The sequence below is a fragment of the Peromyscus californicus genome, unplaced genomic scaffold, assembly GCF_007827085.1.
Source record: "Peromyscus californicus insignis strain IS unplaced genomic scaffold, ASM782708v3 Scaffold_12__1_contigs__length_115047231, whole genome shotgun sequence".
In the NCBI taxonomy this organism is placed as follows: domain Eukaryota; kingdom Metazoa; phylum Chordata; class Mammalia; order Rodentia; family Cricetidae; genus Peromyscus; species Peromyscus californicus.
The window spans coordinates 107,885,620-107,911,375 of record NW_026294413.1 but is presented as its reverse complement, the minus strand read 5'-3'; the positions used below and the strand labels follow the sequence as shown (position 1 = coordinate 107,911,375).

The window sequence follows — 25,756 nt, the reverse complement described above, 5'->3', positions numbered from 1 at the left end:
CACCAAATGGCATTCTGTCCTGGTTGTCCACAGACCTGTGAGCCACTGTATGGAGCTGGGTGAACTCTGCTTTTCAGAGCTGCCTTCTGTCAAGCTATGTGATTGGTATATGTAAGGAGAAGCATGCGTCTGACTTTTCCTGCCAGGCCCAGGGTGTGCTAGCTACTCCCCTTCATCAGTGAGCCCCACATTTGCTCTCTGATAAGTCTCCATTTGGATAAAAACCCTATATGCAGAATATTAAAGAGTGTTCAAGGAGGAACAGCTTGTTCTCAGGCTTACAAGACATCAACAAAAGGTTTACCTCAGCATACCTTGTTTGCTGAGAATATTGGTGACTGCTGATCTGCTTTTAAAGTATGGCCTTTTTTATGTTGCCTTTGATTGATTGGCAGAAGGTAGATCACACTCCTCTTTAAAGCAAGGAACGCAGTGACTACTTTGTTTATGGCATTTTGACACACACTATGTCCGTGTCCCGGGTTGACAGTCTTTCCATAGAAGGGGATTCTCCCGAGCGGCTGCTCCCGGCCTGACCAGAAGAGAGTGCACTCTGCCAGTTGTATAATGCTTTGAGTTGCCAAGAATTCTTGGCCACAGCCACAAGGCCGTGGTGGGGATTACTGCACCATCCTGCAGCGAATGTCAGCAAGGCTTCGCCATCACTGCGCTTCGCTCCCCACTTGTCAGTGTGCAGGTCTAGAGTGCAGCTCCAGACCATCTCCACTCCGTGCCCACTCCTCCTGCCTGTGTCCTTACAAAACTGCATCATGAGTTCTCCAGAGGAGCCCCAGCCCCTCTGGTGGGAGCCTTCTCCTCTCTTTCTTGTTATTTGAATATTTGGATTAGTGTGCAGCTGTCCTTCCTTCTTGCAGAAGTAATGGCCCTTCTGCTAGCCAGGTTTTCTCTCTCTTCCACCTATCATTCACTATCTATATAATACTTGAATACCTGAAAGCATTCCTTTCTTTGTCCAGCTGTTCAGGTCTTCTCACATTTATGACTGCAGTTTATCTTTTCAATTTTTAAAAATTTCATTTCTATTTATTTACGTGTGTGTTTGTGTGTGTGTGTGTGTGTGTGTGTGTGTGTGTGTGTGTGTGTGTGTGTGTGTGTTATGTAACAGAACACATGGGGTGGTCAGAGGACAGCTTATGGGAATGTTTCTCTCCATCCACCATGTGAGTCTCTAGGATGGAGCTCCGGTCATCAGGCCTGGCAGCAGGTGCCTCATCTTGCCAGCCCCACGCCTCCATTTCTTAAAGCATCAGCTGTCCACCCAGTCCGCTTCCTTCTGTCGTGTCTATGTACTGCCTCACTTACACACTGAACTTAATGTACAAATTTTGCTTCAGAAGACAGTTAGCCAGCCTGCCATGAGCTGCCAGGCCTTCTTCCTTGACTGATATGGTTTATAGACTTGGCTGCTAACGTCCTGAGGCTTAGGTGAGTGTTTAATGGAGCTTCTCAACCACAACAAAGCTATGAAAGAACAGAGAAGCCATTTTTAAAGACATAGTTATTTAGAATTATTTGCAATTAGAGGATTTAAGTTGGATTTTTAAGGCTAGGTGGGGTCCCCCACAGGATAAATGCTCAGCTAAACTGATTATAGGAATCTCTAACACATTGCTTGTCAGAGGCAAGGGCAGATCTTAAAAGCCTCCAAGCTGTAGTTACATTAGAGATGATGATAAAAGGTGGTAATGGGAGGTAATGTTTCTTGACTACTGGGCAGGAGGGCACAACAGCACCACCTTGTCTTGTGACTTTGCTGCTCTGCAGAGACCTTCCTCTTACCTAGCACCTGAGTGCTGTTTACTCCAGTCTATTTTTAAATCTTGGCTTTTCCAGAACGTTCTTTTCCTTGTTCCCATCGTAGCCCGTAGTGCCTGAGCTCCTCACTTTGCCGCTCACCATTTGCTGCTGCTGCTGCTGCTGCTTTTTGTCCACAAGTTCATATTTTTAGCTTTGGGCATTTCCCAAGTCTAATTTTTTTTTTCTGGTAGTAGGAAGAAGTACAGAGAATGAGAAATGGGAGGCAGGCTCCAGTTCTGACCAAATGTTTTTTGGTTGTTTAGTTTTTATTTTTGTTTTTGTTTTTTTTAAATCTCAACAAACACAATTTTTATTCATTAGCAATTTATCTTAAGTATGAAATGACAAATACTAAATATTCTGTGTTTATGTGAGAATGTGGAACTTGAAGAAACAATAATAAATCATACAACTTAGTAATGGAGTCACTTGTAAAATATGTACCTCTTCTCCTCTAACATGCTCTACCTATTGCTTTTATTTTATTAGGAAATACTGCATAAATTGGGTGGGATTGAAGACCTAGCCCAGGTAGGATTGCTTCTCTGGAAGCTGCTCTTGCCTTTACATTCTGGGTTAATTTCTGGATAAGGTTTAAATAATCATGCAATGGTGGGCTTGGTGCCTGGTTCTCTCTAAATATTCACCCTTAATACACTCAGGTTGGAGGTAAGTGTAGTAGCTGAGGGATTAGGATGCCTCCCCAGATTGTCTTCAAAAGAAACAAAGGGGATTTGCTTGTATTGGAGCTCAAGTCATGAGCTGCTAATGCTCAAAACAGCCAACAAACGCGTGTCTGTGTCTGCTGCCTGCCAGGCAGAAACAGATGGGGTTGGTAACTGTGGCTCTGAGACATGACACTCACAGACAGAGAGTGATGGAAAATACTTTGTTCTTGCTAATTGGCCTCATTTACCCAGCTGGTGAAAATAAAAAAAGTGTTGTAAAAGGTTTCATTTTTTAATTTGCAACATTTTAACTAAGTTAAAAAACTTTTAAAGTTGAAGGTCTTTAGCTAATGATGACAAGAAAGACTATTGTCATGATATGCATTGCCTGTCCAGTCACTTCCCATGATGTGAAGAAGTATGACGTCATTACGTTTTCCCCACATAAAACACCCACTCTTGATTCATAAGTTGGTGATAATATAAGGAATGATCCTGATTTTAGGGGTTTTTTTTGCATGAAAAAGAATTTTATAACAAACTACTTTATTTAGCCTCGTGTCTTGTAGTATCTTAAATTATGTTATGAGGAATGATAGACAGGTGACTATATGTGCTGAGCACCTACTCAGCAACTAGGGCTTGTTAAGAGAGCAAAACAGTTTCTGAATGGCCCAGTCTCACAAAAGCTATGGTAAGAAAGGTGATATTTATTTATTTATTTATTTATTTATATTAGTTTTATTCTATTTTTTTATCTTTTCTGGGTAAGAAAGCTAGGCCAGCATTCCACCAACAACCGTCATTCCAGCCCTTATGTTGACTTTTTTTGACTTTTGGGATGGATCTCACTATGAAGCCCAGGTTGCTGCAAACTTGCAGTCTTCTTGCCTCAGCCTCCTCTAGTAGCTAAATAACAGGTTTATACACACTCTGCTATTTTTATTTTATTTGCCTGTTTATCCTTATATGAGCAATAATCTCACCATGTAGCCCAGGCTGGACTAGAACCCCTGAATCATCTGCTTCAACCCATGACAACTGAACACAGTCAGAACACTGGATCCTGAGAAGGTGATCCATGTTCAGTTTTTAAAAAGAAGTTTAATTAGAGATTTACCTCATTGAACAAAGTGAACTTCCATATGTTGTAAAGGATCTTATCACTTACCTATCACTCCTGCTCTCTTATTATGTGAGTTTCTCTGAGTCTGTTTCTTAGTTATTGACAGGAAGGAGTTATCAGATATCTTATTTCATCCCTATTACTAATTTTTGTATGTATGCTGGTTAAATATAATTTGAGATATTATAAAATATTAATTATTAATATATATAGTATGTTACAAACATTTCACTGCAAGGTAAATCAAAGACTCGAATTATCATGTATATCTTACATAAAGCACACCATGAACTTATTCAGTTACAAGTCATTTTGGGATTTTAAAGGCTTTCAGAATTCCTTCAACATTCAAAAAAAACTTGGGAAACACTAAACCCAGTGTCCTGCTCTTGAGTACCACAGGCACAGGAGTACTGAGCAGCGGTTGGATTCCCTCTTGTGCCATCTGGGGCTCCTCTTAAGCCCTGCACTCTTGTTTCCTGTGCACTTTTGGTGCCAGCTTTCTGACCGGCTTGTTGGGTTGGTCTTTCAAACAGTACATGGAGATCGTGGCCAACGAATACCTGGGCTACGCAGAGGAGCAACATTGTGTGGACAAGCTGGTCAACATGACATGTAAGCATTGTTGCCAGGGACACAGCTAATTCTGTGGACTTGCTGGGAATGGAGTGTGATGTTCGCAGCAGGAGAAAGGGCACCTGATGTTCTTACTGGTGTTTCACTCACATGGTGTGTGCATTTGTGCCAGCGGATGGATTCCGCAGCACGGGTCCCCAAATCTTCCCAGGGCAGCTCTTCCTTTGGCAAGAACATTTGTTTCAGGAAAGAAGTCTTCCATATAAGCCACATCTGGTGAAGAGTTCTACCTTTTAATTTCTGTGAAAATATCAGATTTTAGGGGTTTTTTTTGCCCCTAAAATTTGTGTAATAATTATGTCTAGCTCAGAGAATTTGGACTATCCAGAGCCTGAAAAAGAAAACTGAGAACCTCACCTGGAGAGCGGCATGGAAGTTGAGGCCTGGGCATGGGCATCTTAGTCATTCATCTGGCTTCTGTGGGAAGCTTGACCAGTTTCTCTTCCCACCTCTTCCCTTACTTCCCCTCTACCCACACCCCTCCACCTTAGAGCTCCTGCATCCCCACCTTCCTCCTTCCTCTCTCTCCCCTCTCCCTTCCAGTCCCTCTAGGTGTGGCAAGCCACAGGCTTCCTGCTGCTCGGGTTGCCAGCTCAAGCCCTTTGTCTTTGTGTGGACAGACTGCTTTCCTGTGCTTGCTGGCTGGGCACACACTGGCTCTCATGTGCAGGGGAGATGCCAGGCCCAGAAAGTTTCTTGGAGGGCAGCTCTCTCAGCTCAGGAACCTTCCCAGGCTTCAGGTCCTGGCTGAACTACCTTCTCTCATGAGTTGGCATATTTGTGAGCAAGGCCTCTTAAGTACAAGGCCTTGAGTTTGTAAAAAGGTTCAGGAGCCTGTTTAACTTTAAATACAAGGGGATTTGCTTTTGTGATATTTTCATATTTATAATACTAGGTGAGCTTATGGGTAGTTCTTAGAGTTGAAAGGTATGTCCTGTCCTCTACTGTTCCTTTTGTGGGTCTGTGTTTCTGTTTTTCTTTTCTCTACTTTCCTATCACATTTGAGGACCTGAGGTTTCATGACTACTGCCTCTTTTGATCTCTGGATCTCCCTTTGAATGATTTCTTTCTTTAACAGATATTTTTCAAAAACTCGCTGCTGTGAAAGACCAAAGAGAATGGGTCACTGAGAGCGGAGCTCACAAGGTGAGTGGGCCCTCAAAGAGCTGGTTCTTGAGTTCCACAGTACTCTGTGGCGTCAGTTCACATGCACAGTTTCAGAGCCTGATGGTCAAGCTACACGTCATTAGAAGTCATAACACTGTTCACCCAGCCTAAAATGATGACTTCTCATCTCCTTATTTTCTTTACGAACATAAGGACTGAATAACTGGCACAGTGAATGATGGATTTTACTTTTCTGTTCAATATAATGCAAGCTGAGTGCATTAATGTTATAAACAGAATGGAGTTGTTTGCTGTTTATTTACAAATAAACAAATGAAAGTCATCAAATAAAAGACATACACATTTACATATAAACAAAGCCCATCTGTCTTGTAGGGTTTTATTAGTTAGAATCATATCAAATCACCCTTGTCTGTAAGCCAAAGATAATTGGATATAGCAATTTCACGTGATGCAGACTCACAAGGTGGTATAGTATTACAAGCTTATGGGTCAAGGATTTACTTTAAGGGGAAGGAGATGTGACTCAGAGAAAGAACATTTGCTCAATATGCCTGGGATCCTGGGCTCTGCATTTCCAGCAACACCACAGATACCCGCACATGTGCACGTACGCACAGACACACAGACACACACACACACACACACACACACACACACACACACACACACACACACACACACACATACACACACACACACACACACACACACACACACACACACACGCACAGGCACAGGCACACAAGCATGCACCTTAAAATAAATTATTCTACTATTTAGCAGGCAGCTATGTAGAGCAGATTTCAATAACCTGTTGAGTCTTCCTATCCAGGAAGCAATTGTATGTATCAGAGCCTGAAATACGTTAACATACACTGCTATGGTCTAGGGTTTGAATCTAGGTGGTGCACAGAAGTTTTCTCAACAGACAGTGATTTCACTGCTGTTGCTTAAGATCTGACAAAAAAGTAACATTAAGTTGTTAAGTCGGCTTGGCAAAAATTTTGAAAATGATGTTTCTGGGATTGAAGTTTGTGAAATAAATCAGGCGCTGGTGGGGATGAGCAAGGACCTGGAGAAAGATGACAATGTCAACAGAAGGAAGTGTAAAGGGTGCCCGTGTGATGGAAACAAACTCCATCCCAGCAGCTACTTCACACACTGCAGCTCTGACTGGAGGTGTTTGGCAAGAATGTTTTGGGGGGATGGGAGGGGATCTATATTCTGAAAACCTAGGAGGAAGAGAATTTACACCAATGAGGATTCAGGGACTGCATTATTCTCAAGGAAAGCCATGAGGTATTAAACAATTTGGCCCTGGTTATAAAAAAGTTATGTTTTACAGTGATTCTCAACCTGTGGGTCCCAACCCCCTTGAGGGGGTCGAACAACTCTTTCACAGGGGTCAAATATCAGATATCTTGCATGTCAGATATTTACACCACGATTCATAATAGAATCAAAATTACAGTTCTGAAATAGCAATGAAATAATTTTATGGTTAGGAGTCACCACAACATGAGGAACTGTATTAAAGGGTCTCAGCATTAGGAAGGGTGAGAACCACTGGTTTATAAAGACACTCAATACCACTTTAGTTGGTAACATTAGGAAGAAAACAAATAAGTAATTATAAAATCATATATACATTTTCCACTTGTGTACATATATTTTTTAATTGAGCAAAAGAAAAGAATCCAGAAAAAAATAGCAAAGAGTCAGTGTCTGTGATCTTTAGGGACAGTGCACCATTCAAGAGGCTCCTAGGACTTCTGTAATTGTGTTTTCTCTTTCATTTCAGACATTAGTGAATCTACTTGGTGCCCGAGACACTAACGTCCTGTTGGGTACTCTTCTGGCCCTAGCTAGCTTAGCAGAGAGGTAAGTGTGGCTACTACGGAAGCAGAGGTGGGAGAGATACAAACACACAGGCTGATCTGTTGCCTGCTCAGTTAAAGCCTGGAGTGGAGGCACATGGGAAACACGGTATGGGGAAGAGTCACCTGGTTAGAAAGCATAATTTACGTTAGAAAGGAAGGCCCTACAGCGGGGCATCCCACTTGCTCTCAGGTGCCATCTGGTGTTTGAGGGAGCATGACTGATGGTTTCCCTTCTGTGAGCGTCAGAACAACTACATTCCTATGCCAGCTGAATCTCCCAGACCTCCTTTCTTCGTTCTCACCTATATATCCCCTGTAATATATAGGACATTTTCAATGATAAAATTTGGCTTTGAAAACCTGTCCTTCTATAGTGTCATTATTTTAAATGATAGAGCTATAAATATACTTTTATGTCAATAAGCAGATCATTATGTTTTTGTGAACAGTATACAATTCCTAGTTTCTCCATGTTCTTGCCTCACAACTCCTTACAAGGTGTCTAAGTTACTTTTCTATTGCTGTGATAGAAGAAAAAATTTATTTGGGTCTTACAGTTTCAGAGGGTGTATCCATGACCATCATGGTGGGGAGCATGGCTGCAGGTAGGCAGGCATGGTGCTGGAGCAGTAGCTGGGAGCTTATATCTTGAGACACAGCCATGAGGCAGAAAGAGTTAACAGCATTGCCTGAGTCTTTTGAAACCTCAAAACCTGCCCCCAGTGACAGGCAACATCTCCTAATCCTTCCCAAACAGTTCCATCAACTAGGGCCCAATGAGTCAAACCTATGTGCCTATGGGAGTCATTCTCAGACCACCACATAAGCTACTCTGACCACTAGGATAGAAAAATGTGGCTGAAGTTGAATATGTTTTTAGTAACTACTAATAATGTTGCATTTGTAGTCCAGAGTGTAGGGAGAAGATCAGTGAACTCAACATAGTAGAAAACCTCTTGATGATTCTGCATGAATATGACTTACTTTCCAAAAGGTAGGGTCTGATCCTCATGAAAATGCTTCCACAGTAGAACATGGAACTTGCAGTAACTTAAGTCTATGATCTCCCAACATGAGAGGGAGATCATCAAATTTGGCTCCAGAATATTGTTGTCTCTCTCCTCCCCCTTAAAAGCTGTTTCATTTGTGATAAAAATACTTTTTAATTATGTCATCTATATTGTTAATTGAATATCATGAGTCAGCTTGGCAGTTCTTTTCCATTTAAGACAATGTGAGGACACTAGGGGGAAGAGGTACATAGAATCCAATCATAATTTTATGATTGCATCATTATTAATTTTGTTGTTGCATTTGTCTAAATAAAAAGTTTAGGGGAAGAAATTTTAAGTTCTCTCTCTCTCTCTCTCTCTCTCTCTCAATCTTAGATTAATGTGTGGAATAAATGAAGTTGCTAAAAGCCATTGTGTTTAAGGCAAGTGAGCTAAGATGTTGACTGAGTCACATTGTAACTCACAGCAGAATCTAGAACAAAATTGATTCCTTTCTGCTTCAGCAGTGCATTGCTCTAAAGGAAGACTCTGTATAGTCGATTAGGTGTGCTTAGGATTGTAAATCTGTATTGTTTGGCATTTAAACTACAATTTTCTGAAAAGCCAAGAGTATAGAAATCCTAAATGATGGAGATCTGATATTTGCAGTGACATTTTTGAAATTCCTCTTCCAAGCTGACTTAACACTGTTTTATAAGAGTGTTGGTTTAGACAAGAGTCTATGCTTTCAGACTTGGTGATTTGAACTCACTCAAGAGACAAGGTGCCAGACCCTACCACAGTTGAGTAAGATCAGAGCATGCCTTGTGAGGTTGGGACAGGCAGGGAGAACTCCCTGGGTCCTTGCAGGACTCTGGTGCCCTGGAAGATGCAGTCAACAAGGTTCAGCACAGAATAGAAACTCCCGATCAGAGTGACGGGGGACAGGAGGAAGTGTCTCAGCAAAGACTGTGCTGTACCGTAGAGGCAGACACTGCACGTGTGAGAAGAGTGGGCTGGCAGGCACTGAAGCTGGGGTGAAGGAGGCAAAGTGTCAAAAACTAGAACAGTTGACGATAAGCAAAAAAAGTAGCTAATTCTGATCAGCTCTTTCCCTACATAAGGACCTTCCCTGAGCCCTCCTGAGGCCCCTTTATCTACACAAAACTATTGTTTTTCATATTTTACAGATGAGGTCATGTAACATGTTTACCCAGGTTTTTAGGATGCATTTTGCATGGTAAGATGGTGTGGATTTTCCCGTGAACATGATGTGAATTCCCAAAAAGACTTTAAGCACATTTATATTCCGATAACACACGTGGAAACAGGGTAGGAGTGGAATACATCTACATGTTGAGATGCACTTAGAATAAAGAGAGAATGTTTCTTGTAGAAAGTCTGAGAAGATAAGCATGCTGCTTACCAAAGAAGACACATTTTTTGTTGTTGTTGTTGTTGTTTGAGATGGGTTGATAAGTAGCTCTCCCTAGGCTGGTCTTGTTCTTTCTGTGATCCTTGTGTCTGCCTCTTTAAGTGCTGGGATTACAGGCTTGACCCACCACATAGAACATGTGTTCTTAACATCAGAGCTAGAAGGGGGGGGGGCCTGAGAGGGAGAGGAGCGTCGAGAAGTCCTCTGGGAGTGGAAATGCAGAGCAGTGTGGGAATGTGAACCCTGAAGAGTGTTTAGGAGAAAGAGGGCATAAGCGAACACTCTGCTCCAGCAAGGAGCAGCCATGGAATTACCCTGCAGAAAATGAGCTTTATAAGGAGAGAGAGGGCTACATAACCATTGGCCATGGCCTGGCTTTGAGGAGGAGGAGTGTTAAAAGGGGTAGTACATCATACCAGACAGAGGTAATATGAGGTAATATGATGCTGCTGTGAGGTAGGACAGCATTATAAACATTATCAGCTTAAATTGAAAGTAGGAGAGATTGCCACCATGGATGCATGGTATATGAGTTGGGGTAAAAGGGAGAGAGAGAGAGAGAGAGAGAGAGAGAGAGAGAGAGAGAGAGAGAGAGAGAGAGAGAGAGAGAGTGTGTGTGAAAGAGAGAGAGGAGAGAGAGATAGAGAGGAGAGAGGAGTGTGTGTGTGTAAGAGAAAGAGAGAGAGAGAGAGAGAGAGAGAGAGAGAGAGAGAGAGAGAGAGAGAGAGAGAGAGAACCCTTACCTTTGTAACAACTTACCCCAAGGTATAGGGAGCTTGTCTGTAGCTCAAGCCAGGTAGAGCATGAAGAATTCCTGTTAGGCAATAGGACACAGGGACAAAGGCAGCAGAGCGTTGGTCAAGACAGACCATAGGAGAGGTGGATCTGCTCTTAAAGTGGTGGGCCATGATCTAACAGAGAGAGGACTGGCAGAGGGTCCCACCCCTCACTCATGATCGAGGATCACAGGGTGAGAAGAGCAATGGCTCAAGTGTGGATTCTGTGTTCCAGTGGATGCTCTGGTCATGTGATGTCACTGATGCAGGGTGGGGGTGATTCTCACGCTTGCTTCTGTTACACCAGACTTACAGCAGAGCTTCTGCGCCTGCTTTGTGCGGAGCCCCAGGTGAAGGAGCAGGTGAAGCTCTACGAGGGCATCCCCATCCTGCTCAGTCTGCTCCACTCTGACCACCTGAAGTTGCTGTGGAGCGTCGTCTGGATTCTGGTCCAGGTGTGTGAGGACCCAGAGACCAGTGTGGAAATCCGTATCTGGGGTGGCATCAAGCAGCTCCTTCATATTTTACGAGGGTAAGTGGGGGCCTGGGTCTTATAAATTAGTAAAATATTCTAGTAGCTCTTTTTTTTTTGTTTGTGTGTCTTATTGTGTTTTGAGACAGGGTCTCTCTATGTAGGCCTGACTGTCCTGGAACTCACTATTTAGATCAGGTTTGCCTTGAACTCACAGAGATCCACCTGCCTCTGCCTTCCAAGAAATGGGATAAAAGGTATACTGTTCCTGTCTTGGTCATTGTTCTGTTGCTGTGAAGAGACATCAAGACCATGGCAACTCTTATAAAGGAAAACATTTAATTGGGCCTGGCTTACAGCTCAGAGGTTTAGTCCATTATCATCTTAGCAGGAAGCATGGTGACATGAAGGCAGACATGGTGCTAGAGAAATAGTTAAGAGTTCTACAGCTGGATCAGCAGGCAGCAGGAAGAGAGAGAAAGATACTGGGCCTGGCTTGAGCATCTGAAACTCCAAAGCCCAGGCCCAGTGACACATTTCCTCCAACACGACCACAGCTACTCCAACAAGGCCATATGTCCTAATCATTTCAAATAGTGCCACTCCCTATGATCCTATGGGGGTCATTTTCATTCAAAACACCACACCTCCATACCTGCTTTCTAGTAGCTTCTAGCCCATGAGCATGAAAGGGGATGGTTTGTTAAAATAATTTGAAATTGAAATCGCTTGGGTATATATTGCATTGTAACTATATTTTATGAATTAAATATCTTGAAGTATTGAGTAGTAATACACATTGGGACCATCTTTGGGAATATTCTGTTACTGAATATTATTATAAGGCATAATTCAGCCCCAAGTGTGCTAAGTCAGAGTCACAGGTAGATATTTCTGCTCAAAAGAGAGCTTATTTTGTGCTCTAAGGCAGAGTGGCTTATCCATTTTAACATCACCAGAGATTATCAAATTGATATGACTAAGATTTTGTACATACAATTCCTTTACGGGTTTTCTCTGTGGGAATATTTCAGAGCATTAGAAGAGACTGTGGATGTATGAACAATAAACTTCCTTAATGATTTCTGTCACTGTGAAAACAAAGGGAAAGTATGTGGCCTGCTGACATCCTCCTAGCTTCATAAAAGCCTCAGTTACTTAGATGTATAGATTATAAATACTTCACCAGTTCTGCGACATACAAGGTTATTCCCTTGGTCAGAACAGTTGCATGGTTGTTTTGTTTGTGCTTGTAGGGTGAAGATAGTGGATGTAGTCATCCTTGGATAGTTGCTGTTTTCTCAGTGATGACTGGAATTCTGTAATAGTGAAGTATTAGTTAAAGCTAATTATAACAGGCATTTTCCCCTCATTAGCTCAAGTCATAGGTTTTATATAATTGATAGAAAGGAATTCTTTCATGTCTAAAGACTCATGTTCCAACTCCATCCATGTATGGTGTTGGAAAACTTATCCCTGAGAAGGTGATACATGTCAACTCTTATTGGATGTTTAAAGTAGCTAAGGTGATTTGGAAGGGCTTATTCCTAGCTGGGTAAGTACAGTCTGCTTGGACCTATGCCTGCACCTGGCCGCCGGGGCTGGTGCTAGACGAGGAGCTGCGTGGTGCCTGGCAGAGCGAGTGTTAACAGGCTGTTGCTGGGCGGTTTTCAGGAAACCCATTTAGGCCTGTACACCTGCAGCCTCCAACAGCAAGCACATTCCTGTCAGGCACATTGATCACTACAGAGAGTTCCAAGATAATTATGTCCACAGATAAGACCATCAAAGGAGCTGCTCCTTGTCCCAGCTCATGACAGAAAGAACAGAGTGACCCGGATAGCACTGAGGGAAGACGGGGAGATTCCATTTGTGTTATGTGTGGGAACGTACAGACCCAAACAGCTGATGTCATGAGAAATAAATAAATAAAGGAACCCTATCAACCAAAGGGAACAAAACAGATAACAGACAGAGTCTGTGGTGGGAAGCTGTGCACCCAGCACGCAGCAGACCAACTGCCGAGCATGGATTCGTGAGCTGTGGCTGAAGATGAGTAACTGAGCTGTAGAAGGGAGGAAGTCAAACAGTCAAGATGGGGAATGAGGGTTGAGTGATGAGCACAGCCCTGAAGACTGATCTAAAGACCAGGGCAGCCCCGGAAATAGCAAAACAGAGGGCAAGCTTTCAAAAGGTGCTTTCAGCCAGAGGAAAGAGAAGAGAGAACAGAGAGAAAAGGCTGGTAAGGCTAGGTGGAGACAGGGCTTCAAGCCATGCTCATGGAGACTCCTGTGGTAGGGAGACAAAGAGCAAACAGTTTGAAGATTCAGCAGGACTGGTTTTCACTAAGAGGAACTCAGAGGAATCCTGGCTGAGATGCACCCACACACAGACTGCAGTGCCCCAAGAGTTCAGCCATGGGGAGTGCAGGGCCTCTCATCTCACCCTAAACACCACACTTGGTTCTAGCTGAGTTTGCAGATAAAGCAATTAAGAACATAGAAAACCTCACAACCTGATTTCTGTTTATTTACTTGTTTGTTTATTATACAAAATATGGGCTCGTTATGAGATTTTTATTGTGTTTAAGGTACAGAAGAAAATAAATAAGTGGCCTGAGCAGTAACTTTCCTTTTCCAGAGATAGGAATTTTGTTTCTGATCGCTCCTCCATCGGCAGCCTATCCAGCGCAAATGCTGCAGGACGGATCCAGCAGCTGCATTTATCAGAAGAGTTAAGCCCTGGAGAAATACAGGAAAATACTGCCTCTCTCCAAGCAGGTGTCTGCCTTACATAATTGGGTTTTGTTACTTAGTTCTGCATTCTTTATTGTGTTGTTATTCTGTGTTATAACATTAGTATAGTGGTGTTGAGTGTACCCAATTGCAGGATTCCAGATGTGTAACAGTGAATCCGCATGGATGCCAGAGCCTTCTCCGTAGTGGCATTGGACAGGCAGGTTAATGATACAGCAGATGAGATCACTGCCAAGGCTGGACTAAAGCCCACAGCTTGGTCTGGGCCCGAACCATGCTTCCTACAGTTTCCTTGATCTTAGAGTATCCTATTGAATACAAACATCCCACTCATGAGGGGTCAGGGAGTCTTCTTCCACAGACCAGCTCCAAGGAGCTGAGAGGGAAGACAGCTGCGGGAGCTTCTCAAGGGACGTGAAAGCTGAGCTGAGCAGGCCTTTTCCTGGTTGAGTTTCCTCCAGCTTGCACCTGTCAGGGTGCCTGACCTTTGGGCTTTGTAGAGTGGCCATGCAGTGTGGGTGCTTCAGGTCGGTCTGGACCCTGGAGCAGCCTGGAAAGGAGCAGAGGGTGCTGGAGGCCAGTGGACCGTGGGGAGGCACTGAGACAAGGGACATGTGCGGTGGAGGGCAAGAGCTGAAAGGCAAAGGTCACAAGACAGGCTTGCTTGTTCACAGAGATTTGCTGCTGGAGAACCGAAGAGAAGTTTTGTCAGGCACACGAGGGCAGAGAACTAGATCTTCCTTCCCTCTGAAGTTTGTGTGTACTCAGGAAGGCCTCTACCTCTACACAGGCTGTGCTGGGTACCTTTTTAAAGGTTCCTGGTACACCATGCTAGCTCATCTCAGAGTTCCTGGTAGTCTGGCTGTTCTCAGACTGGTGCAATTAGTGGTCATCACAGTGGGATTATAGGGATAGTCAGTGCTTAGAGAGGGACATAAGAGGCTTGGAGGCTAGAACTCCCCAGGTGTTCTGCTTGATGGGGTACCTAGGGTACACATAGATAGTCTTCTGGAGCTGTATACATGATATGGGCTTACTTGACATCACCCCTTTCACATTTTAGTAAGAACGATAAGCAGTTAGTGGAGTCCGAGTCTTTCCTCCACCTAGGGGGGTGGCCATGTGTCCTTAGCCATGTTCCTCAAGATCCCCAGGCTTTAGCTTTGCTCATGTGAAATATTGTGAGAAATACATGGTGATGTGTAGAAGTCTTCAACGTAACATGTGTAGCTCAGTAGGAGGAATTGTGTCCCAGTGTCTCTGATGACCGACAGTCTGTCACCCGCTCTGAAACTGTAGAACATAGTCTGATCACCAGGGTTTGGGGACTGTACTGAGAGCAGTGATTCATTTACCCACCCGTTTATTGTATTTCTGGCAAATGCTGGGCACATGCTGGGTACTGGAGATTATGACAGGTCTGATTGCTTCCCTCCTAGCTTGTTGTGCTGCCCTCACTGAACTGGCTCTTAATGATACCAATGCCCACCAAGTGGTCCAGGTAAGGACATCAGGACCCAGTGCCCTTGGGTTGCAGTTTGTATTCCAGCACATTGGTTTGAGGACCCATCATGTAATTTAAAAACTATTTTAACATTTCTTCTTTAGCTTATAGAATTCCAGTTTATATTTTTGTCCTTAGTTAACTCAGTTGTATTATGCTCTAGTCTGCTTTCATGTTATAATAAAACACTGACTAAAAGCAGCTTCTGAGAGGTCAGGGCCTATTTAACATACACTTCCAGGTCACACTCCGTCCCTGGGGAAATCAGGGCAGGAACTCAAGGTGGGAACCTTGAGGCAAGAAAGGAAACAGAAGCCATGGGAGAGTGCTGCTTACTGACTTGTTCCCTCTGGTGTGTGCTCAACCTGTTTTCTTGTACAGCCCAGAACCACTTACCCTGGGGTGACAGTGCCCACAGTGAGCTGGACCCACCTAAATTGACTAACAATCAAAAGCATGAACTCCGTACACTCACAAGCTAGGCTGAGTGAGGTAATCCCCCACTGAGGCTCCCTCAGGTAACTGGGCTGTGTCAAGTTGACAGCTGAAGTAACTCTTCCTGGCCTCACTTGTGGTCCGTTCATTCGGGCTCTTTCAGGGTAACTCCCTCGTGTTGAGTTTTACAGAGGAAAGGACTAACAGCTGCGGAATCACCTTCAGAATGCGTGGTGGCAGTGGCGTGAGATAAAGCCCATACATAGACAGCATGACGGGGGGGAGTGGTGGGAAGAACAGCCAGGTTGGGCACAGTTTCTGTTGTCATGACTGGTCGGGTTTGCTCCCAGAGGGGGAACATGGTTCCACCTCTCATGAGTGTACTCATGAATAAAACAGAATTATAAAATAATCTACAGGATGGCTATGGCTATAATGGTAAGATTCGTGGAGGTGGATAAGATGCCATATACTCACAGCTGGCAGAAAGCTGAAAGGCTTTTTTTCACCTCCATGTATGTGTCAGAGCAGTGTAAAACAGTGCTGTTCCACACTGGATTTCTTTAAAGTTTATCCTTTTTTGTCATTGTCCTTTTCTTAAAAATACTTATTTCAAAATGATTAATCTCTGTGTATTATTTAATTATCAAAACAAAAAGGGAAAAAGTATGTTTTATAGTTTGAATTTGGTAGTTTTGGAATGTATATGTACCTGTGTTTTCCTGTGTCTGATCATTCATGTGTGTGGGTACCCATGCATGTGTGTGTGTAGGTCAGAGGAAGCATTCATCAGGAGATGTCTGTCCACTGTTTTAAATTAAGATAAAACATGATGCATGTATGTGTATGTCTGCCTGTGAGTTTGTGCCCATGAGAGTGCAGGTGCCTTCGGAGTCCAGAGTGGGCACTGGATCCCCTGGAGTTGGAGTTACAGGTGGTTGTGAGTCACTGACTTTAATGCAGAGACCAAGCTCTGGTCCTCTGCAGGAGCAGTGTGTGCTTTTAGTTACCAAACTGGCTGTCCATCCCCAGCCTTGTTTCTGAGGCAGGGTATTTCATTGGCACAGGGCTCACTGATTCGGCTGGACTGGCTGGCCAGTGGTCTCCAGGGAGCCTCCTATCTCTGCCTTTTCAGCACTGGCATCACAAGTGAGCCGCCTCGGCCGGCTGACACCATTTTTTTTTTCCACCTTGGCCGGCTGACGCCATTTTTTTTTCCACCTCGGCCGGCTGACGCCATTTTTTTTTTCATCTTCGGTTCTGGGGACTGACTGCACGATCACTCCAGCCCAGAGTTTGACTACGAAGATGTTTGAATTCCTTTATCCTGTCCCTTCATATTCTCCCACTCTTTGTTTTTGTAATATTTAAATCACTTCAAATTTATGTAATTTAGTACATAATATCATATAATTCTACCTTGAAAAACTTAAGCTTGTCTGTAGTCTTTGGCATTTGAAAGTATTACATTAACAGTTTTAGTCCTTACTGTCTGTTCAGGCTGTTGTAAGGCTCTTTTACTGCTTCTGAATGCTTGTCTCTCTCTGTAGTATTGCTACTGGTCACTGATATATGGCCTCTTTATTTTTCCAGGAAAATGGTGTATATACAATAGCAAAATTAATTTTACCAAATAAACAAAAGAATGCAGCAAAAACCATTCTACTACAGGTAACAAGCCTGTCTTTTGCTTTTTATCTCAAGGTATTGAAATCTGGGGAGCCTTTGATAAGAGAATCTGTACTTTTTAGGATTGTTTAGCTGAGTATTGGGCTCTATGCAGCTGGAAGGGAATGTGCTCACTGATGGAGTCAGGGTGGAAACCAGTGACTCCAAACAGCATGAAAAGCCCATCAGTAGTTCCTTTGTGTGTATGACTTATGTGGCTTATTTGGTGACTTCTTTGTTCACCTGTTGGTTGTACTTTTAAAAGAGATTTCATCATACACCAGAATATAACAACAATGGAAAAGTGGTTGTCATCTTTAAACATGAACCACAGTCACCAACATTTTGTCTTTGAAGAGGAAATCCCAGGAAATGGACTTTGATGGATGAGAAGGGATTTAAAAGGGGACAGGGAGCCCCTGGACACAGCTGCTCCAGGGTGGCAGGGATTTCCATGGGAGTGTTATTAGCAGGGTAGATGTGGAGAATTTAGAGGGTACTTGGGGACAGGTGAGCTGCTGAGTGACTTGAGTTGTGTGTCTTAAAACAGAGTGTCAAAGGCAAAGAGTAGGCACACTTATATAGGATTGTTGTGCTTTTTTGGGGGGTGAGCATTAGGGACTGTGTTAAAACAGAGTGTCAAAGGCAAAGAGTAGGCACACTTATATAGGATTGTTGTGCTTTTCTGGGGGGTGAGCATTAGGGACTGTGTTCCCAGTGACACCAGAATGACAAAGGTCACTTTTGTGGAGTTGCAGTTTATTATTCTTTCTAAGTCATTTACAAAAGGGAGCAAAGCTACTTTGAAGGCCAGTGTTTGAAGGGATAGGTGTGTCTAGCTTTGCTTAGACATTGTACAACGCACATGTGCATGAAGATATCATATGCTTCCCCATAATTATATACACTTTCCATGTTTCTATGTGTGTGTTCAAAAGGAAGATCATTCTAAAAAGGGCTTTAATATTGTCATCTAGCATAACAGCCAGATTTTCAGAGCCTCTTGCTACTACTATGTGCAGCCAGGCAGGGGTTTTGGAAAGCTACTATGAGAACATAGGAAAGCTGGGCTTCTCTAGTGCATTCAGATACATGACACTGCCCTTGGACAGCACAGTCAGTCAGAGTTGTCATGAGCACGAGCTTTGGTAAGCCAAGACAGGTTTTAGAACCCCATCTAGAAAGGGTTCCAAGGAGTACAGTTCTCCACCATTTCCCCAGGCTCCTTTATGTCCCTTTATTTTCTGTCAGACTCTGGGCAGCTTTGTTTGGGCGTTCTATGTTCAGATCATCAATTTTATGAAATGATCCCAGGTTTCCAGAAGACCATAATCACTCCACTGGTGGTCTGGGTCACAAGTGTACCGGTTTATTGCCCCCACCCAATCCCACCATCCTAGTCAGGGTTTCTATTACTGTGGTAAAACACCATGACCAAAAGAAAACTGGGAAGGAAAGGCGTCAGGGCAGGAACTCAGATGGGCTGGGAACCTAGAGGCAGGAGCTGATGCAGAGGCCATGGAGGGGTACTGCTTACTGGCTTGCTCCCCACGGTTTGCTCAGCCTGCTTTCTTATAGAACCCAAGACCACCAGCCCAGGGATGGCACCACACCTCTGCCATCAATCACTAATGAAGGAAATGCCCTACAGCTGGATATTATGGAGGCATTTTCTCAATTGAGGTTCCCTCCTTTCAGATGATTTTAGCTTTTGTCAAGTCGACACAAAACTAGCCAGGGCACGCCCCCCCCATTTCTTTTCTCCCTTGTGTTCTCTCCTCCACTTCTCTTCCTTCCTACCCCATCCCCTCTTCTTCCTTCTGCTCTCTCTTTCTCCCTTGCAGAATATTAGAAGTTTATTTTCTTTACATATGAAAATATTTAACTGCATTTGTTTACTTGTGTGTGATTATGTGTGTAGGCAGTCATGCCATGGAGCATATTGGATGTCTAAGAACAGTTTGTCACCATGTGGGTCTTGGGGATCAAACTCAGGTCTTCAGGATTGACAGAAAATGCCTTTACCCACTGAGGCATCTTGCTGGCCCCAGAAAATTGCTTCTCTCAGGTGAAGCACTCAGGCCTCTTTGCAAGCCTTCTGATGATCAACTGTTCATTGTTCTATTTGGAGAATGGTTAGGGCTTTTATTCAGGAGACCAACCTGCCACATTTGAATCCAGTGTGCCTGTTACTGTTTTTATGTGCAGTAGTTTCCAGTGGTTAGAAACCGTATGAATAGACAGAGTGAACCCTGAGTTCCTGGAAGTCTTTTTTGTATGGCTTCCTTGGCAGAGGACTATTATTTCTTATCTCTCTGCTCATTTTGTACTTTCTAGAAAGGAATCAATGGCCAATGTGGAGTAAACAGGGCCACATCTCCAGCATGTTGCAGCACCAGCCCTGTAGACAGGAGAGGGACCCCAGAATTGGTGCTACTTTTCCTGTTTATGGGCTTGGCCTGCAGCGTAGGCCAGCCACACACAGGGAAGCCTCTGTAACATCTGCTGCCAGTAACTCTGCACTGAAATGTTTGTATTTGCTGGGCTGCCCTTTAAGTGTCCTCTCTTTGTCCTAGTGTTATGCATTCAGAGCCCTGAGGTTTCTCTTCAGTATGGAAAGGAACAGGCCACTCTTTAAAAGGTATGAGCTGGAAGTGACGTGGGCGTAAAAATTAAACCGAGGCTCTGGTTGGGCCAGCCTGGTTTCTCACTCTTAACGAGGGACTGTGGGAAGAGGATGGCTCCATGCAAGCCCTGCCTCTCTAGACTTTTTTTTTTTTTTTTTTCCGAGACAGGGTTTCTCTGTGTAGTTTTGCGCCTTTCCTGGAACACACTTTGTAGACCAGGCTGGCCTCGAACTCACAGAGATCGGCCTGGCTCTGCCTCCCGAGTGCTGGGATTAAAGGCGTGCATCACCACTGCTTGGCCTCTCTAGACTTCTTAGACTCCACCGATTTAACAGCTTTTGCAGCCACCTCACATGCCACGTGACAGCTGACTACATCAGCACAACACCTCACAAACCATGTAACTGCTGAGGCTCTGCTTGTAACTAAGAGTATCAACACCGTGAATGGATTGAATCAAAATACGTACTTGTTGTTGACCATTCAGAAGTTCCAAAGTTATTCTTGTCATTTCCCCTTACCAACCAAGAGTTTGTTTAGGTGCCCTTGAGAGGCTGGGACCCAGGACTGGGCCAGAGGTGAGTTGAGTATGGGAAAACAGGCCTTAGGAAGCAGACACATTAAACATCTAGGGCATGCACACCATTTGGACAAAATCCAGGTCCACAACCTTGTGTACCAGAATTGTATTGATGAAGAAAGTCTGGATGTCAGATCAAATCCTTTGTTGAGAAGGTGTGGTTCACTCTATATTGTTGCTTTATTTTCCTGTGACATTTGAATTTAGGGAAAAGAAAGGAAAATTATTTATTATAAACTTTCATTTCATAGCCCAAAGCCATCCATTTTAATGAACTCAAACATTTTAAGAGGCCATTGAAGCCATTACTTTGGAAATGCATAATTCTCTCCATTTTTTTCAATTACTAGTATTTTATTTTTATGAAACATATAATTTAAAAATTAAAAATATATTTACATCCTGGGGTTAAGTTTAGAACTGTAATAAATGACTTCATGTAAGTGCTAAATACTTTGTAAATACCCAACAAATATCCTCTTTGAATACACTTAGTGTGTGTACCACCAAATAGATTATAAACAAGGCCATGGCATAATCTGTTTCAGCTCCATTGCCTTTTATTGTCATAGAAACAAATAATGTGAGATCCACTCCTCCCCATTTCTAAGTGTGAAGTACAGAGCAGGTAACTACAGCACAGTGTTGTTCAGTGGGTCTTTAGAACATTGCTCTTCGTCTTTGCTTACTCTGCAGGAAATACAGCTACAGTATAACTTTGCATGATAAGACAGAGCACGTTATTTCCATACTCTGCTGATAACCTAGTCAAGTTAGGTTGGTTGTTAGGGTTAACTGGTGAGTGAGCTGCATCCAGAAGGGAAGCAGTGGCTCACTGTACCCAAGCTCCACATTAAGTGTGTGTGTTTCCCTGTAGGCTTTTTCCCACTGACCTGTTTGAGATCTTCATTGACATAGGACATTATGTTCGTGATATCAGTGCCTATGAGGACTTGGTATCACAGTTGAATTTGCTATTGGTAAGTCTTGAGTTGTAAAACTTTGGGCAGGCTGCTCTGTGGTCAGGATAAAATAACAGCAACCCATTTCCCTTTTATAACTTGGTTAGGAAGATGAACTGAAGCAAATTGCTGAGAACATTGAGAGCATCAATCAGAAGAAAGCACCGCTGAAGTACATAGGCGACTATGCTGTGTTGGACCATCTCGGAAGTGGCGCTTTTGGCTGTGTTTATAAGGTGATTCTACCCTGGGAAAGAGTTCTCATATTTCAAAACAAACTTGAAATCACACTTTGATGTCCATACTCATTTTAACTAGAGTCCTTGTCACTGAAAACTAGAGAATAAATAGAAATAAAAATGAGAATGATTGTTTATGTCCAACAGGGAGTGGTAATGCTGTGGGTGTTGCCTTGGCTCTCAGCTCTAGTAACTGCTCACTGACTGAGACAGGGCATCTTCACCTATCACAGGAAAATAGTCAATACAGCTTGTCCCAGTGCATGACATAGTTTATACATTTACACCAGTGTTTCTGCTCCTCACAGTGAAGTCCTACTGAGTACTGCAGGAGGGACCAAACCAGAAGATAACAGATCTGAGCTTAGCTTAGTGTAAATGCTGCTAGAACAGTTGTTCTCAATCTTCCTAATGCTGTAACCCTTTAATACAGTTTCTCACATTGTGGTGGCCCTGCCTTAGTTAGGGTTTTTGCTGTGGAGAGACACCATGACCATGGCAACTCTTATAAAGGAAATATTTAATGGGGGGGGGGCTGACATTTTCAAAGGTTTATTCTATTATCATCATGGTGGGACCTGGTGGTGTGCAGACAGACATGATGCTGGAGAAGGAGCTGAGAGTCTTACATCTTGACCCACAGGCAATAGGAAGTGGTCTGAACTGGGTGTAGCTTGAGCATAGGAGACCTCAAAGCCTGCCCTCACAGTAACACTTCCTCCATTTAGGCCATATCTACTTCAACAAAGTCATACCTACTCCGATAAAATCATACTTCCTGATAATGCCACTCCCTTTGGGGGCCATTTTCTTTCAAACCACCACAACCCCTAACCATAATTTTATCTCATTGCTACTTAATAGCTGCAATTTTGCTACTGTCACTTCACTGAATCGTAATGTAAATATCTGATATGCAGGATATCTGAAAGCAACCCCTGTGAAAGGGCCGTTCGGCTGAAAACTGCTGAGCTAGAATCTCATGTTATGGCTTGGTTAACTGTGTGATTTTGTTATTCTAGTTCATCTGTCTTTGTCTTAACCCTCAGTTCTCATCAGAGTATTTAATTAAATTTTTTTGTTGTTTCCTTATTTTAGGTTAGAAAACGTAGTGGTCAAAATCTTTTAGCAATGAAGGAGGTCAATTTACATAACCCAGCATTTGGAAAGGATAAGAAAGACCGAGACAGCAGTGTGAGGAACATTGTTTCTGAATTAACAATAATTAAGGAGCAGGTAAATATTTGTCCTATTTCTGAGATGTCTCTGACATAAATGTCATCGAGGTTGAGGTCTTGTGCTGTTCTTATTCATGCTGTTTATAATCTGGTGTGTTCAGTGTGAAATGCTGGACATTGGTGCAGTGATATTTTTACCAGTGTTTTTCCTAAAGCTTGTTATTGAGCCATGGAAACTCTTTTAGGAGTTTATCGCAGGGCCTTGGATACAAAGCAATTGAGCTTACAAGCCAGAACACACCATGGATGAGAAGCCCTCCTGTCTTCATCATGGTCACGTTCAGTGCTTAGCTACCGAGTTACTACACGGGAATGGGAGGAGTTTCCAGCCTCAGTGCTTGGTTCCCAAGCTACTTACTACACAGGCAATGAGAAAGACCCCCAACCCCCATCCAACTTCAGTGCTTGGTTCCCAAGCTACTTACTACACAGGCAATGAGAAAGACCCCCAACGTCAGTCAAGTAAAGCCAAACTGCTGACACCCCCCAGTCTGACTTGTTAAATCTAGAATGTGAGTTGTGTTTCCTTTTCCTTTTCTTGACCAGCCTTGTGTAGTCTAGGCTGCTCTGAAACTTGCTGTGCAGCCAAGGGTGGTAACCTTGACCCTTCCTTCTGGCTCCCTGTCCTGAGTGCTGGGATTAAAGGTGTACACCACTATCCTCAGGGTTACTCTCGTTAGCACAAGCACTATATGCTGGTGTGATATAATAGTTCAGTTAGCTGTGATCATGAAGAATTATTTGAGGAAAAAAGAACACCTATCAGACGAGAAGTGGGATTTCTTTTTGTGATCCAAGAACATGCTGGTTTCTTTCAGCCTTCCTTATTTGTGTGTCCTGGGAAACTCTCAGTCAGTCTCACTGCTCTGTTCTCTTCAGTCATATTTGCCTGGTGTCAGGGCTGGGGCATGAAGAACCGCACAGTCATGGTCCTTATTCAGTGAAGTTTGACATCACTAAGTTACAGCCGATCACTAAGAGCATTGCTGACTTTCATGCTTCAATGGATTAGATTTTCAGAAGCTATCTCATCCTTCCACAGAGTCTCCTGGTCTGTACAGCACAAGATCAGAATGTGACTTTGATCTGAGTCCATGTTTTGCTTAGGTCCCAAAGCTGGATCTACCCTTGCTCATGAGCTAGGGCCAGAACATTGTTCTGTTTGTTGACCTGGTTCCATATGGTTTAAAAGCTGGAGTCACTTGCGAGCTGATGAGGGTACAAATTTGTTTAAGTGCATTTCCTATGAAAAAGTGTCCAGAAGAGGCCAATGAGGATGCCTGTTTAGACTGTGAGGTCACTCAAGATTGTACACTTGGTCCCTCACTGTGGAAACAAGCCACTTGAGCCTAAAAGGAGGAAGTCATGAGAGAAGGAGGCTGGAATGGGAGATCCTGTTTGTTAAGAGATGACAGTGAACCCACAGTATCACAGAGGCTCCAGACCACCAGGCTTAGAGAGGTGGTCTCACTTGGTGGTGGGTCACTTTTACATATAACAATCTGAAGAGAGTAGGCAAGTTGGTGTTATTCCCTGTTTCATGCTTCTCCTGGTGACACTTTTACATCCCAAGTTGGAAGGAGAGCGGGAGAGACAGTCCCAGGGTTAAAGGCTCACACGTGGAGTCTGCAGACTCCTTTTGCACTCACAGCTAAGCGCTGAGGGACAGGCGCACTCCTGGGTGTAGGCGAGGCTGAGAGATGTCACCTCTGCCTGAGAAGCCACATCCAGCTGCTCTGTTGCTATTGATGTGAGCTGTTGGGTTTCATGGTTAGCAGCTAGCTGGGCCCTGCTCAAAGGGATATACAGAGAGAGGTGCAACACATTTATACACATAATGGCAATTCTTATGAAATTAGACACTTTTCCTAGAAACCAATAGTTGCAGAAATAAATAGTTGCAGGCATTTTTACATTATTTTTCTCCGTTTAGACAGGTTCTCCCTTCATGTGTAACTGAGGCCTGGCATTGGGGCAGAACATGTTAAGTGGACCATTTAGTTCTAAAATTCTCTAAGTTAGGAAGTGCAGCAGTTTCTAGCCTCATTTACAAAGGCATAGAGGACACTGAAATTTTCATTAACTTAAAAACAACAAAATGTAAGTCATCAAAATCTTAAATGGTAGCTGACAAGCTGACAGTCTGACACATAACTACAGATTACAAAATCTAAGTGGTCATGGAAAAAGTGTGTGTTTTGAAACAATCTGATAAATGTATGTTATTTATTTTCTTACAGCTTTATCATCCCAACATTGTACGTTATTATAAAACATTTTTGGAAAGTAAGTATGAATTGTGTTTCTAATTAAGGAAACATGTCTTTGCTATTTATATTATATTGTCATACGATAACTCATTCAGCTATTTTCTTTACACTTTCATTATTAACAATCATCACTTGCTCAGCCAGTGAAATAATTTCATAAGTGATGGTCTGAAAATAGTTAAAAGTATTTTGATCCCCACCGTAGAGAGGCACAGTGTAAACAAAACAAAATAATTAAATTATTGTACAAAAAAAATGAACTGGATATGATCAAGAAGAAAAGGAACCAACCGTTGATGGTTCTTTTTGTCTAGCTCACGGCAGCTTGTGTAGCAGCTGGCGGCAGTCTCCACCCAAATGAAATGGAGTGGACTTTGCCTTCCAGATTTTTTTCAGTAGGTGCCACCAGGTGGCGTCGGAGTCCTGGTGGAGCCCACTAGCTGGGTGGCTTGTTTCCTGCTGATGGGATGGAGAACACAGTCAAAACCTTTAGACAAAGCCAAGCTCAGTCACTTGTTTACAAGTGAAGTAAGTATTGAAACT

At 43.2% G+C, this 25,756-nt stretch overlaps 1 protein-coding gene across 7 annotated transcripts in view; it reads left to right on the top strand.

The window, feature by feature from the left end:
- The window catches only part of Nek10 (NIMA related kinase 10), a 196,438-nt gene that overhangs the window by 30,294 nt on the left and 140,388 nt on the right, over positions 1-25,756 (top strand). For 5 of the 7 annotated variants that reach the window (XR_008217203.1, XM_052734077.1, XM_052734075.1 and 2 more), the window contains 14 exons: positions 2,308-2,349; positions 4,149-4,227; positions 5,327-5,394; positions 7,181-7,260; positions 8,167-8,253; positions 10,770-10,994; positions 13,575-13,714; positions 15,130-15,191; positions 17,223-17,300; positions 19,874-19,938; positions 21,382-21,484; positions 21,574-21,702; positions 22,804-22,941; positions 25,184-25,229. Coding sequence is in view for 6 of the 7 variants with exons in the window: in XM_052734077.1 (XP_052590037.1) it covers positions 2,308-2,349; positions 4,149-4,227; positions 5,327-5,394; positions 7,181-7,260; positions 8,167-8,253; positions 10,770-10,994; positions 13,575-13,714; positions 15,130-15,191; positions 17,223-17,300; positions 19,874-19,938; positions 21,382-21,484; positions 21,574-21,702; positions 22,804-22,941; positions 25,184-25,229 (1,342 nt within the window). In the remaining variant the exon portion in view is untranslated. The remainder of the gene's footprint in view (positions 1-2,307; positions 2,350-4,148; positions 4,228-5,326; positions 5,395-7,180; positions 7,261-8,166; positions 8,254-10,769; positions 10,995-13,574; positions 13,715-15,129; positions 15,192-17,222; positions 17,301-19,873; positions 19,939-21,381; positions 21,485-21,573; positions 21,703-22,803; positions 22,942-25,183; positions 25,230-25,756) is intronic. The other 2 variants (XM_052734079.1, XM_052734076.1) reach the window with 1 other exon arrangement.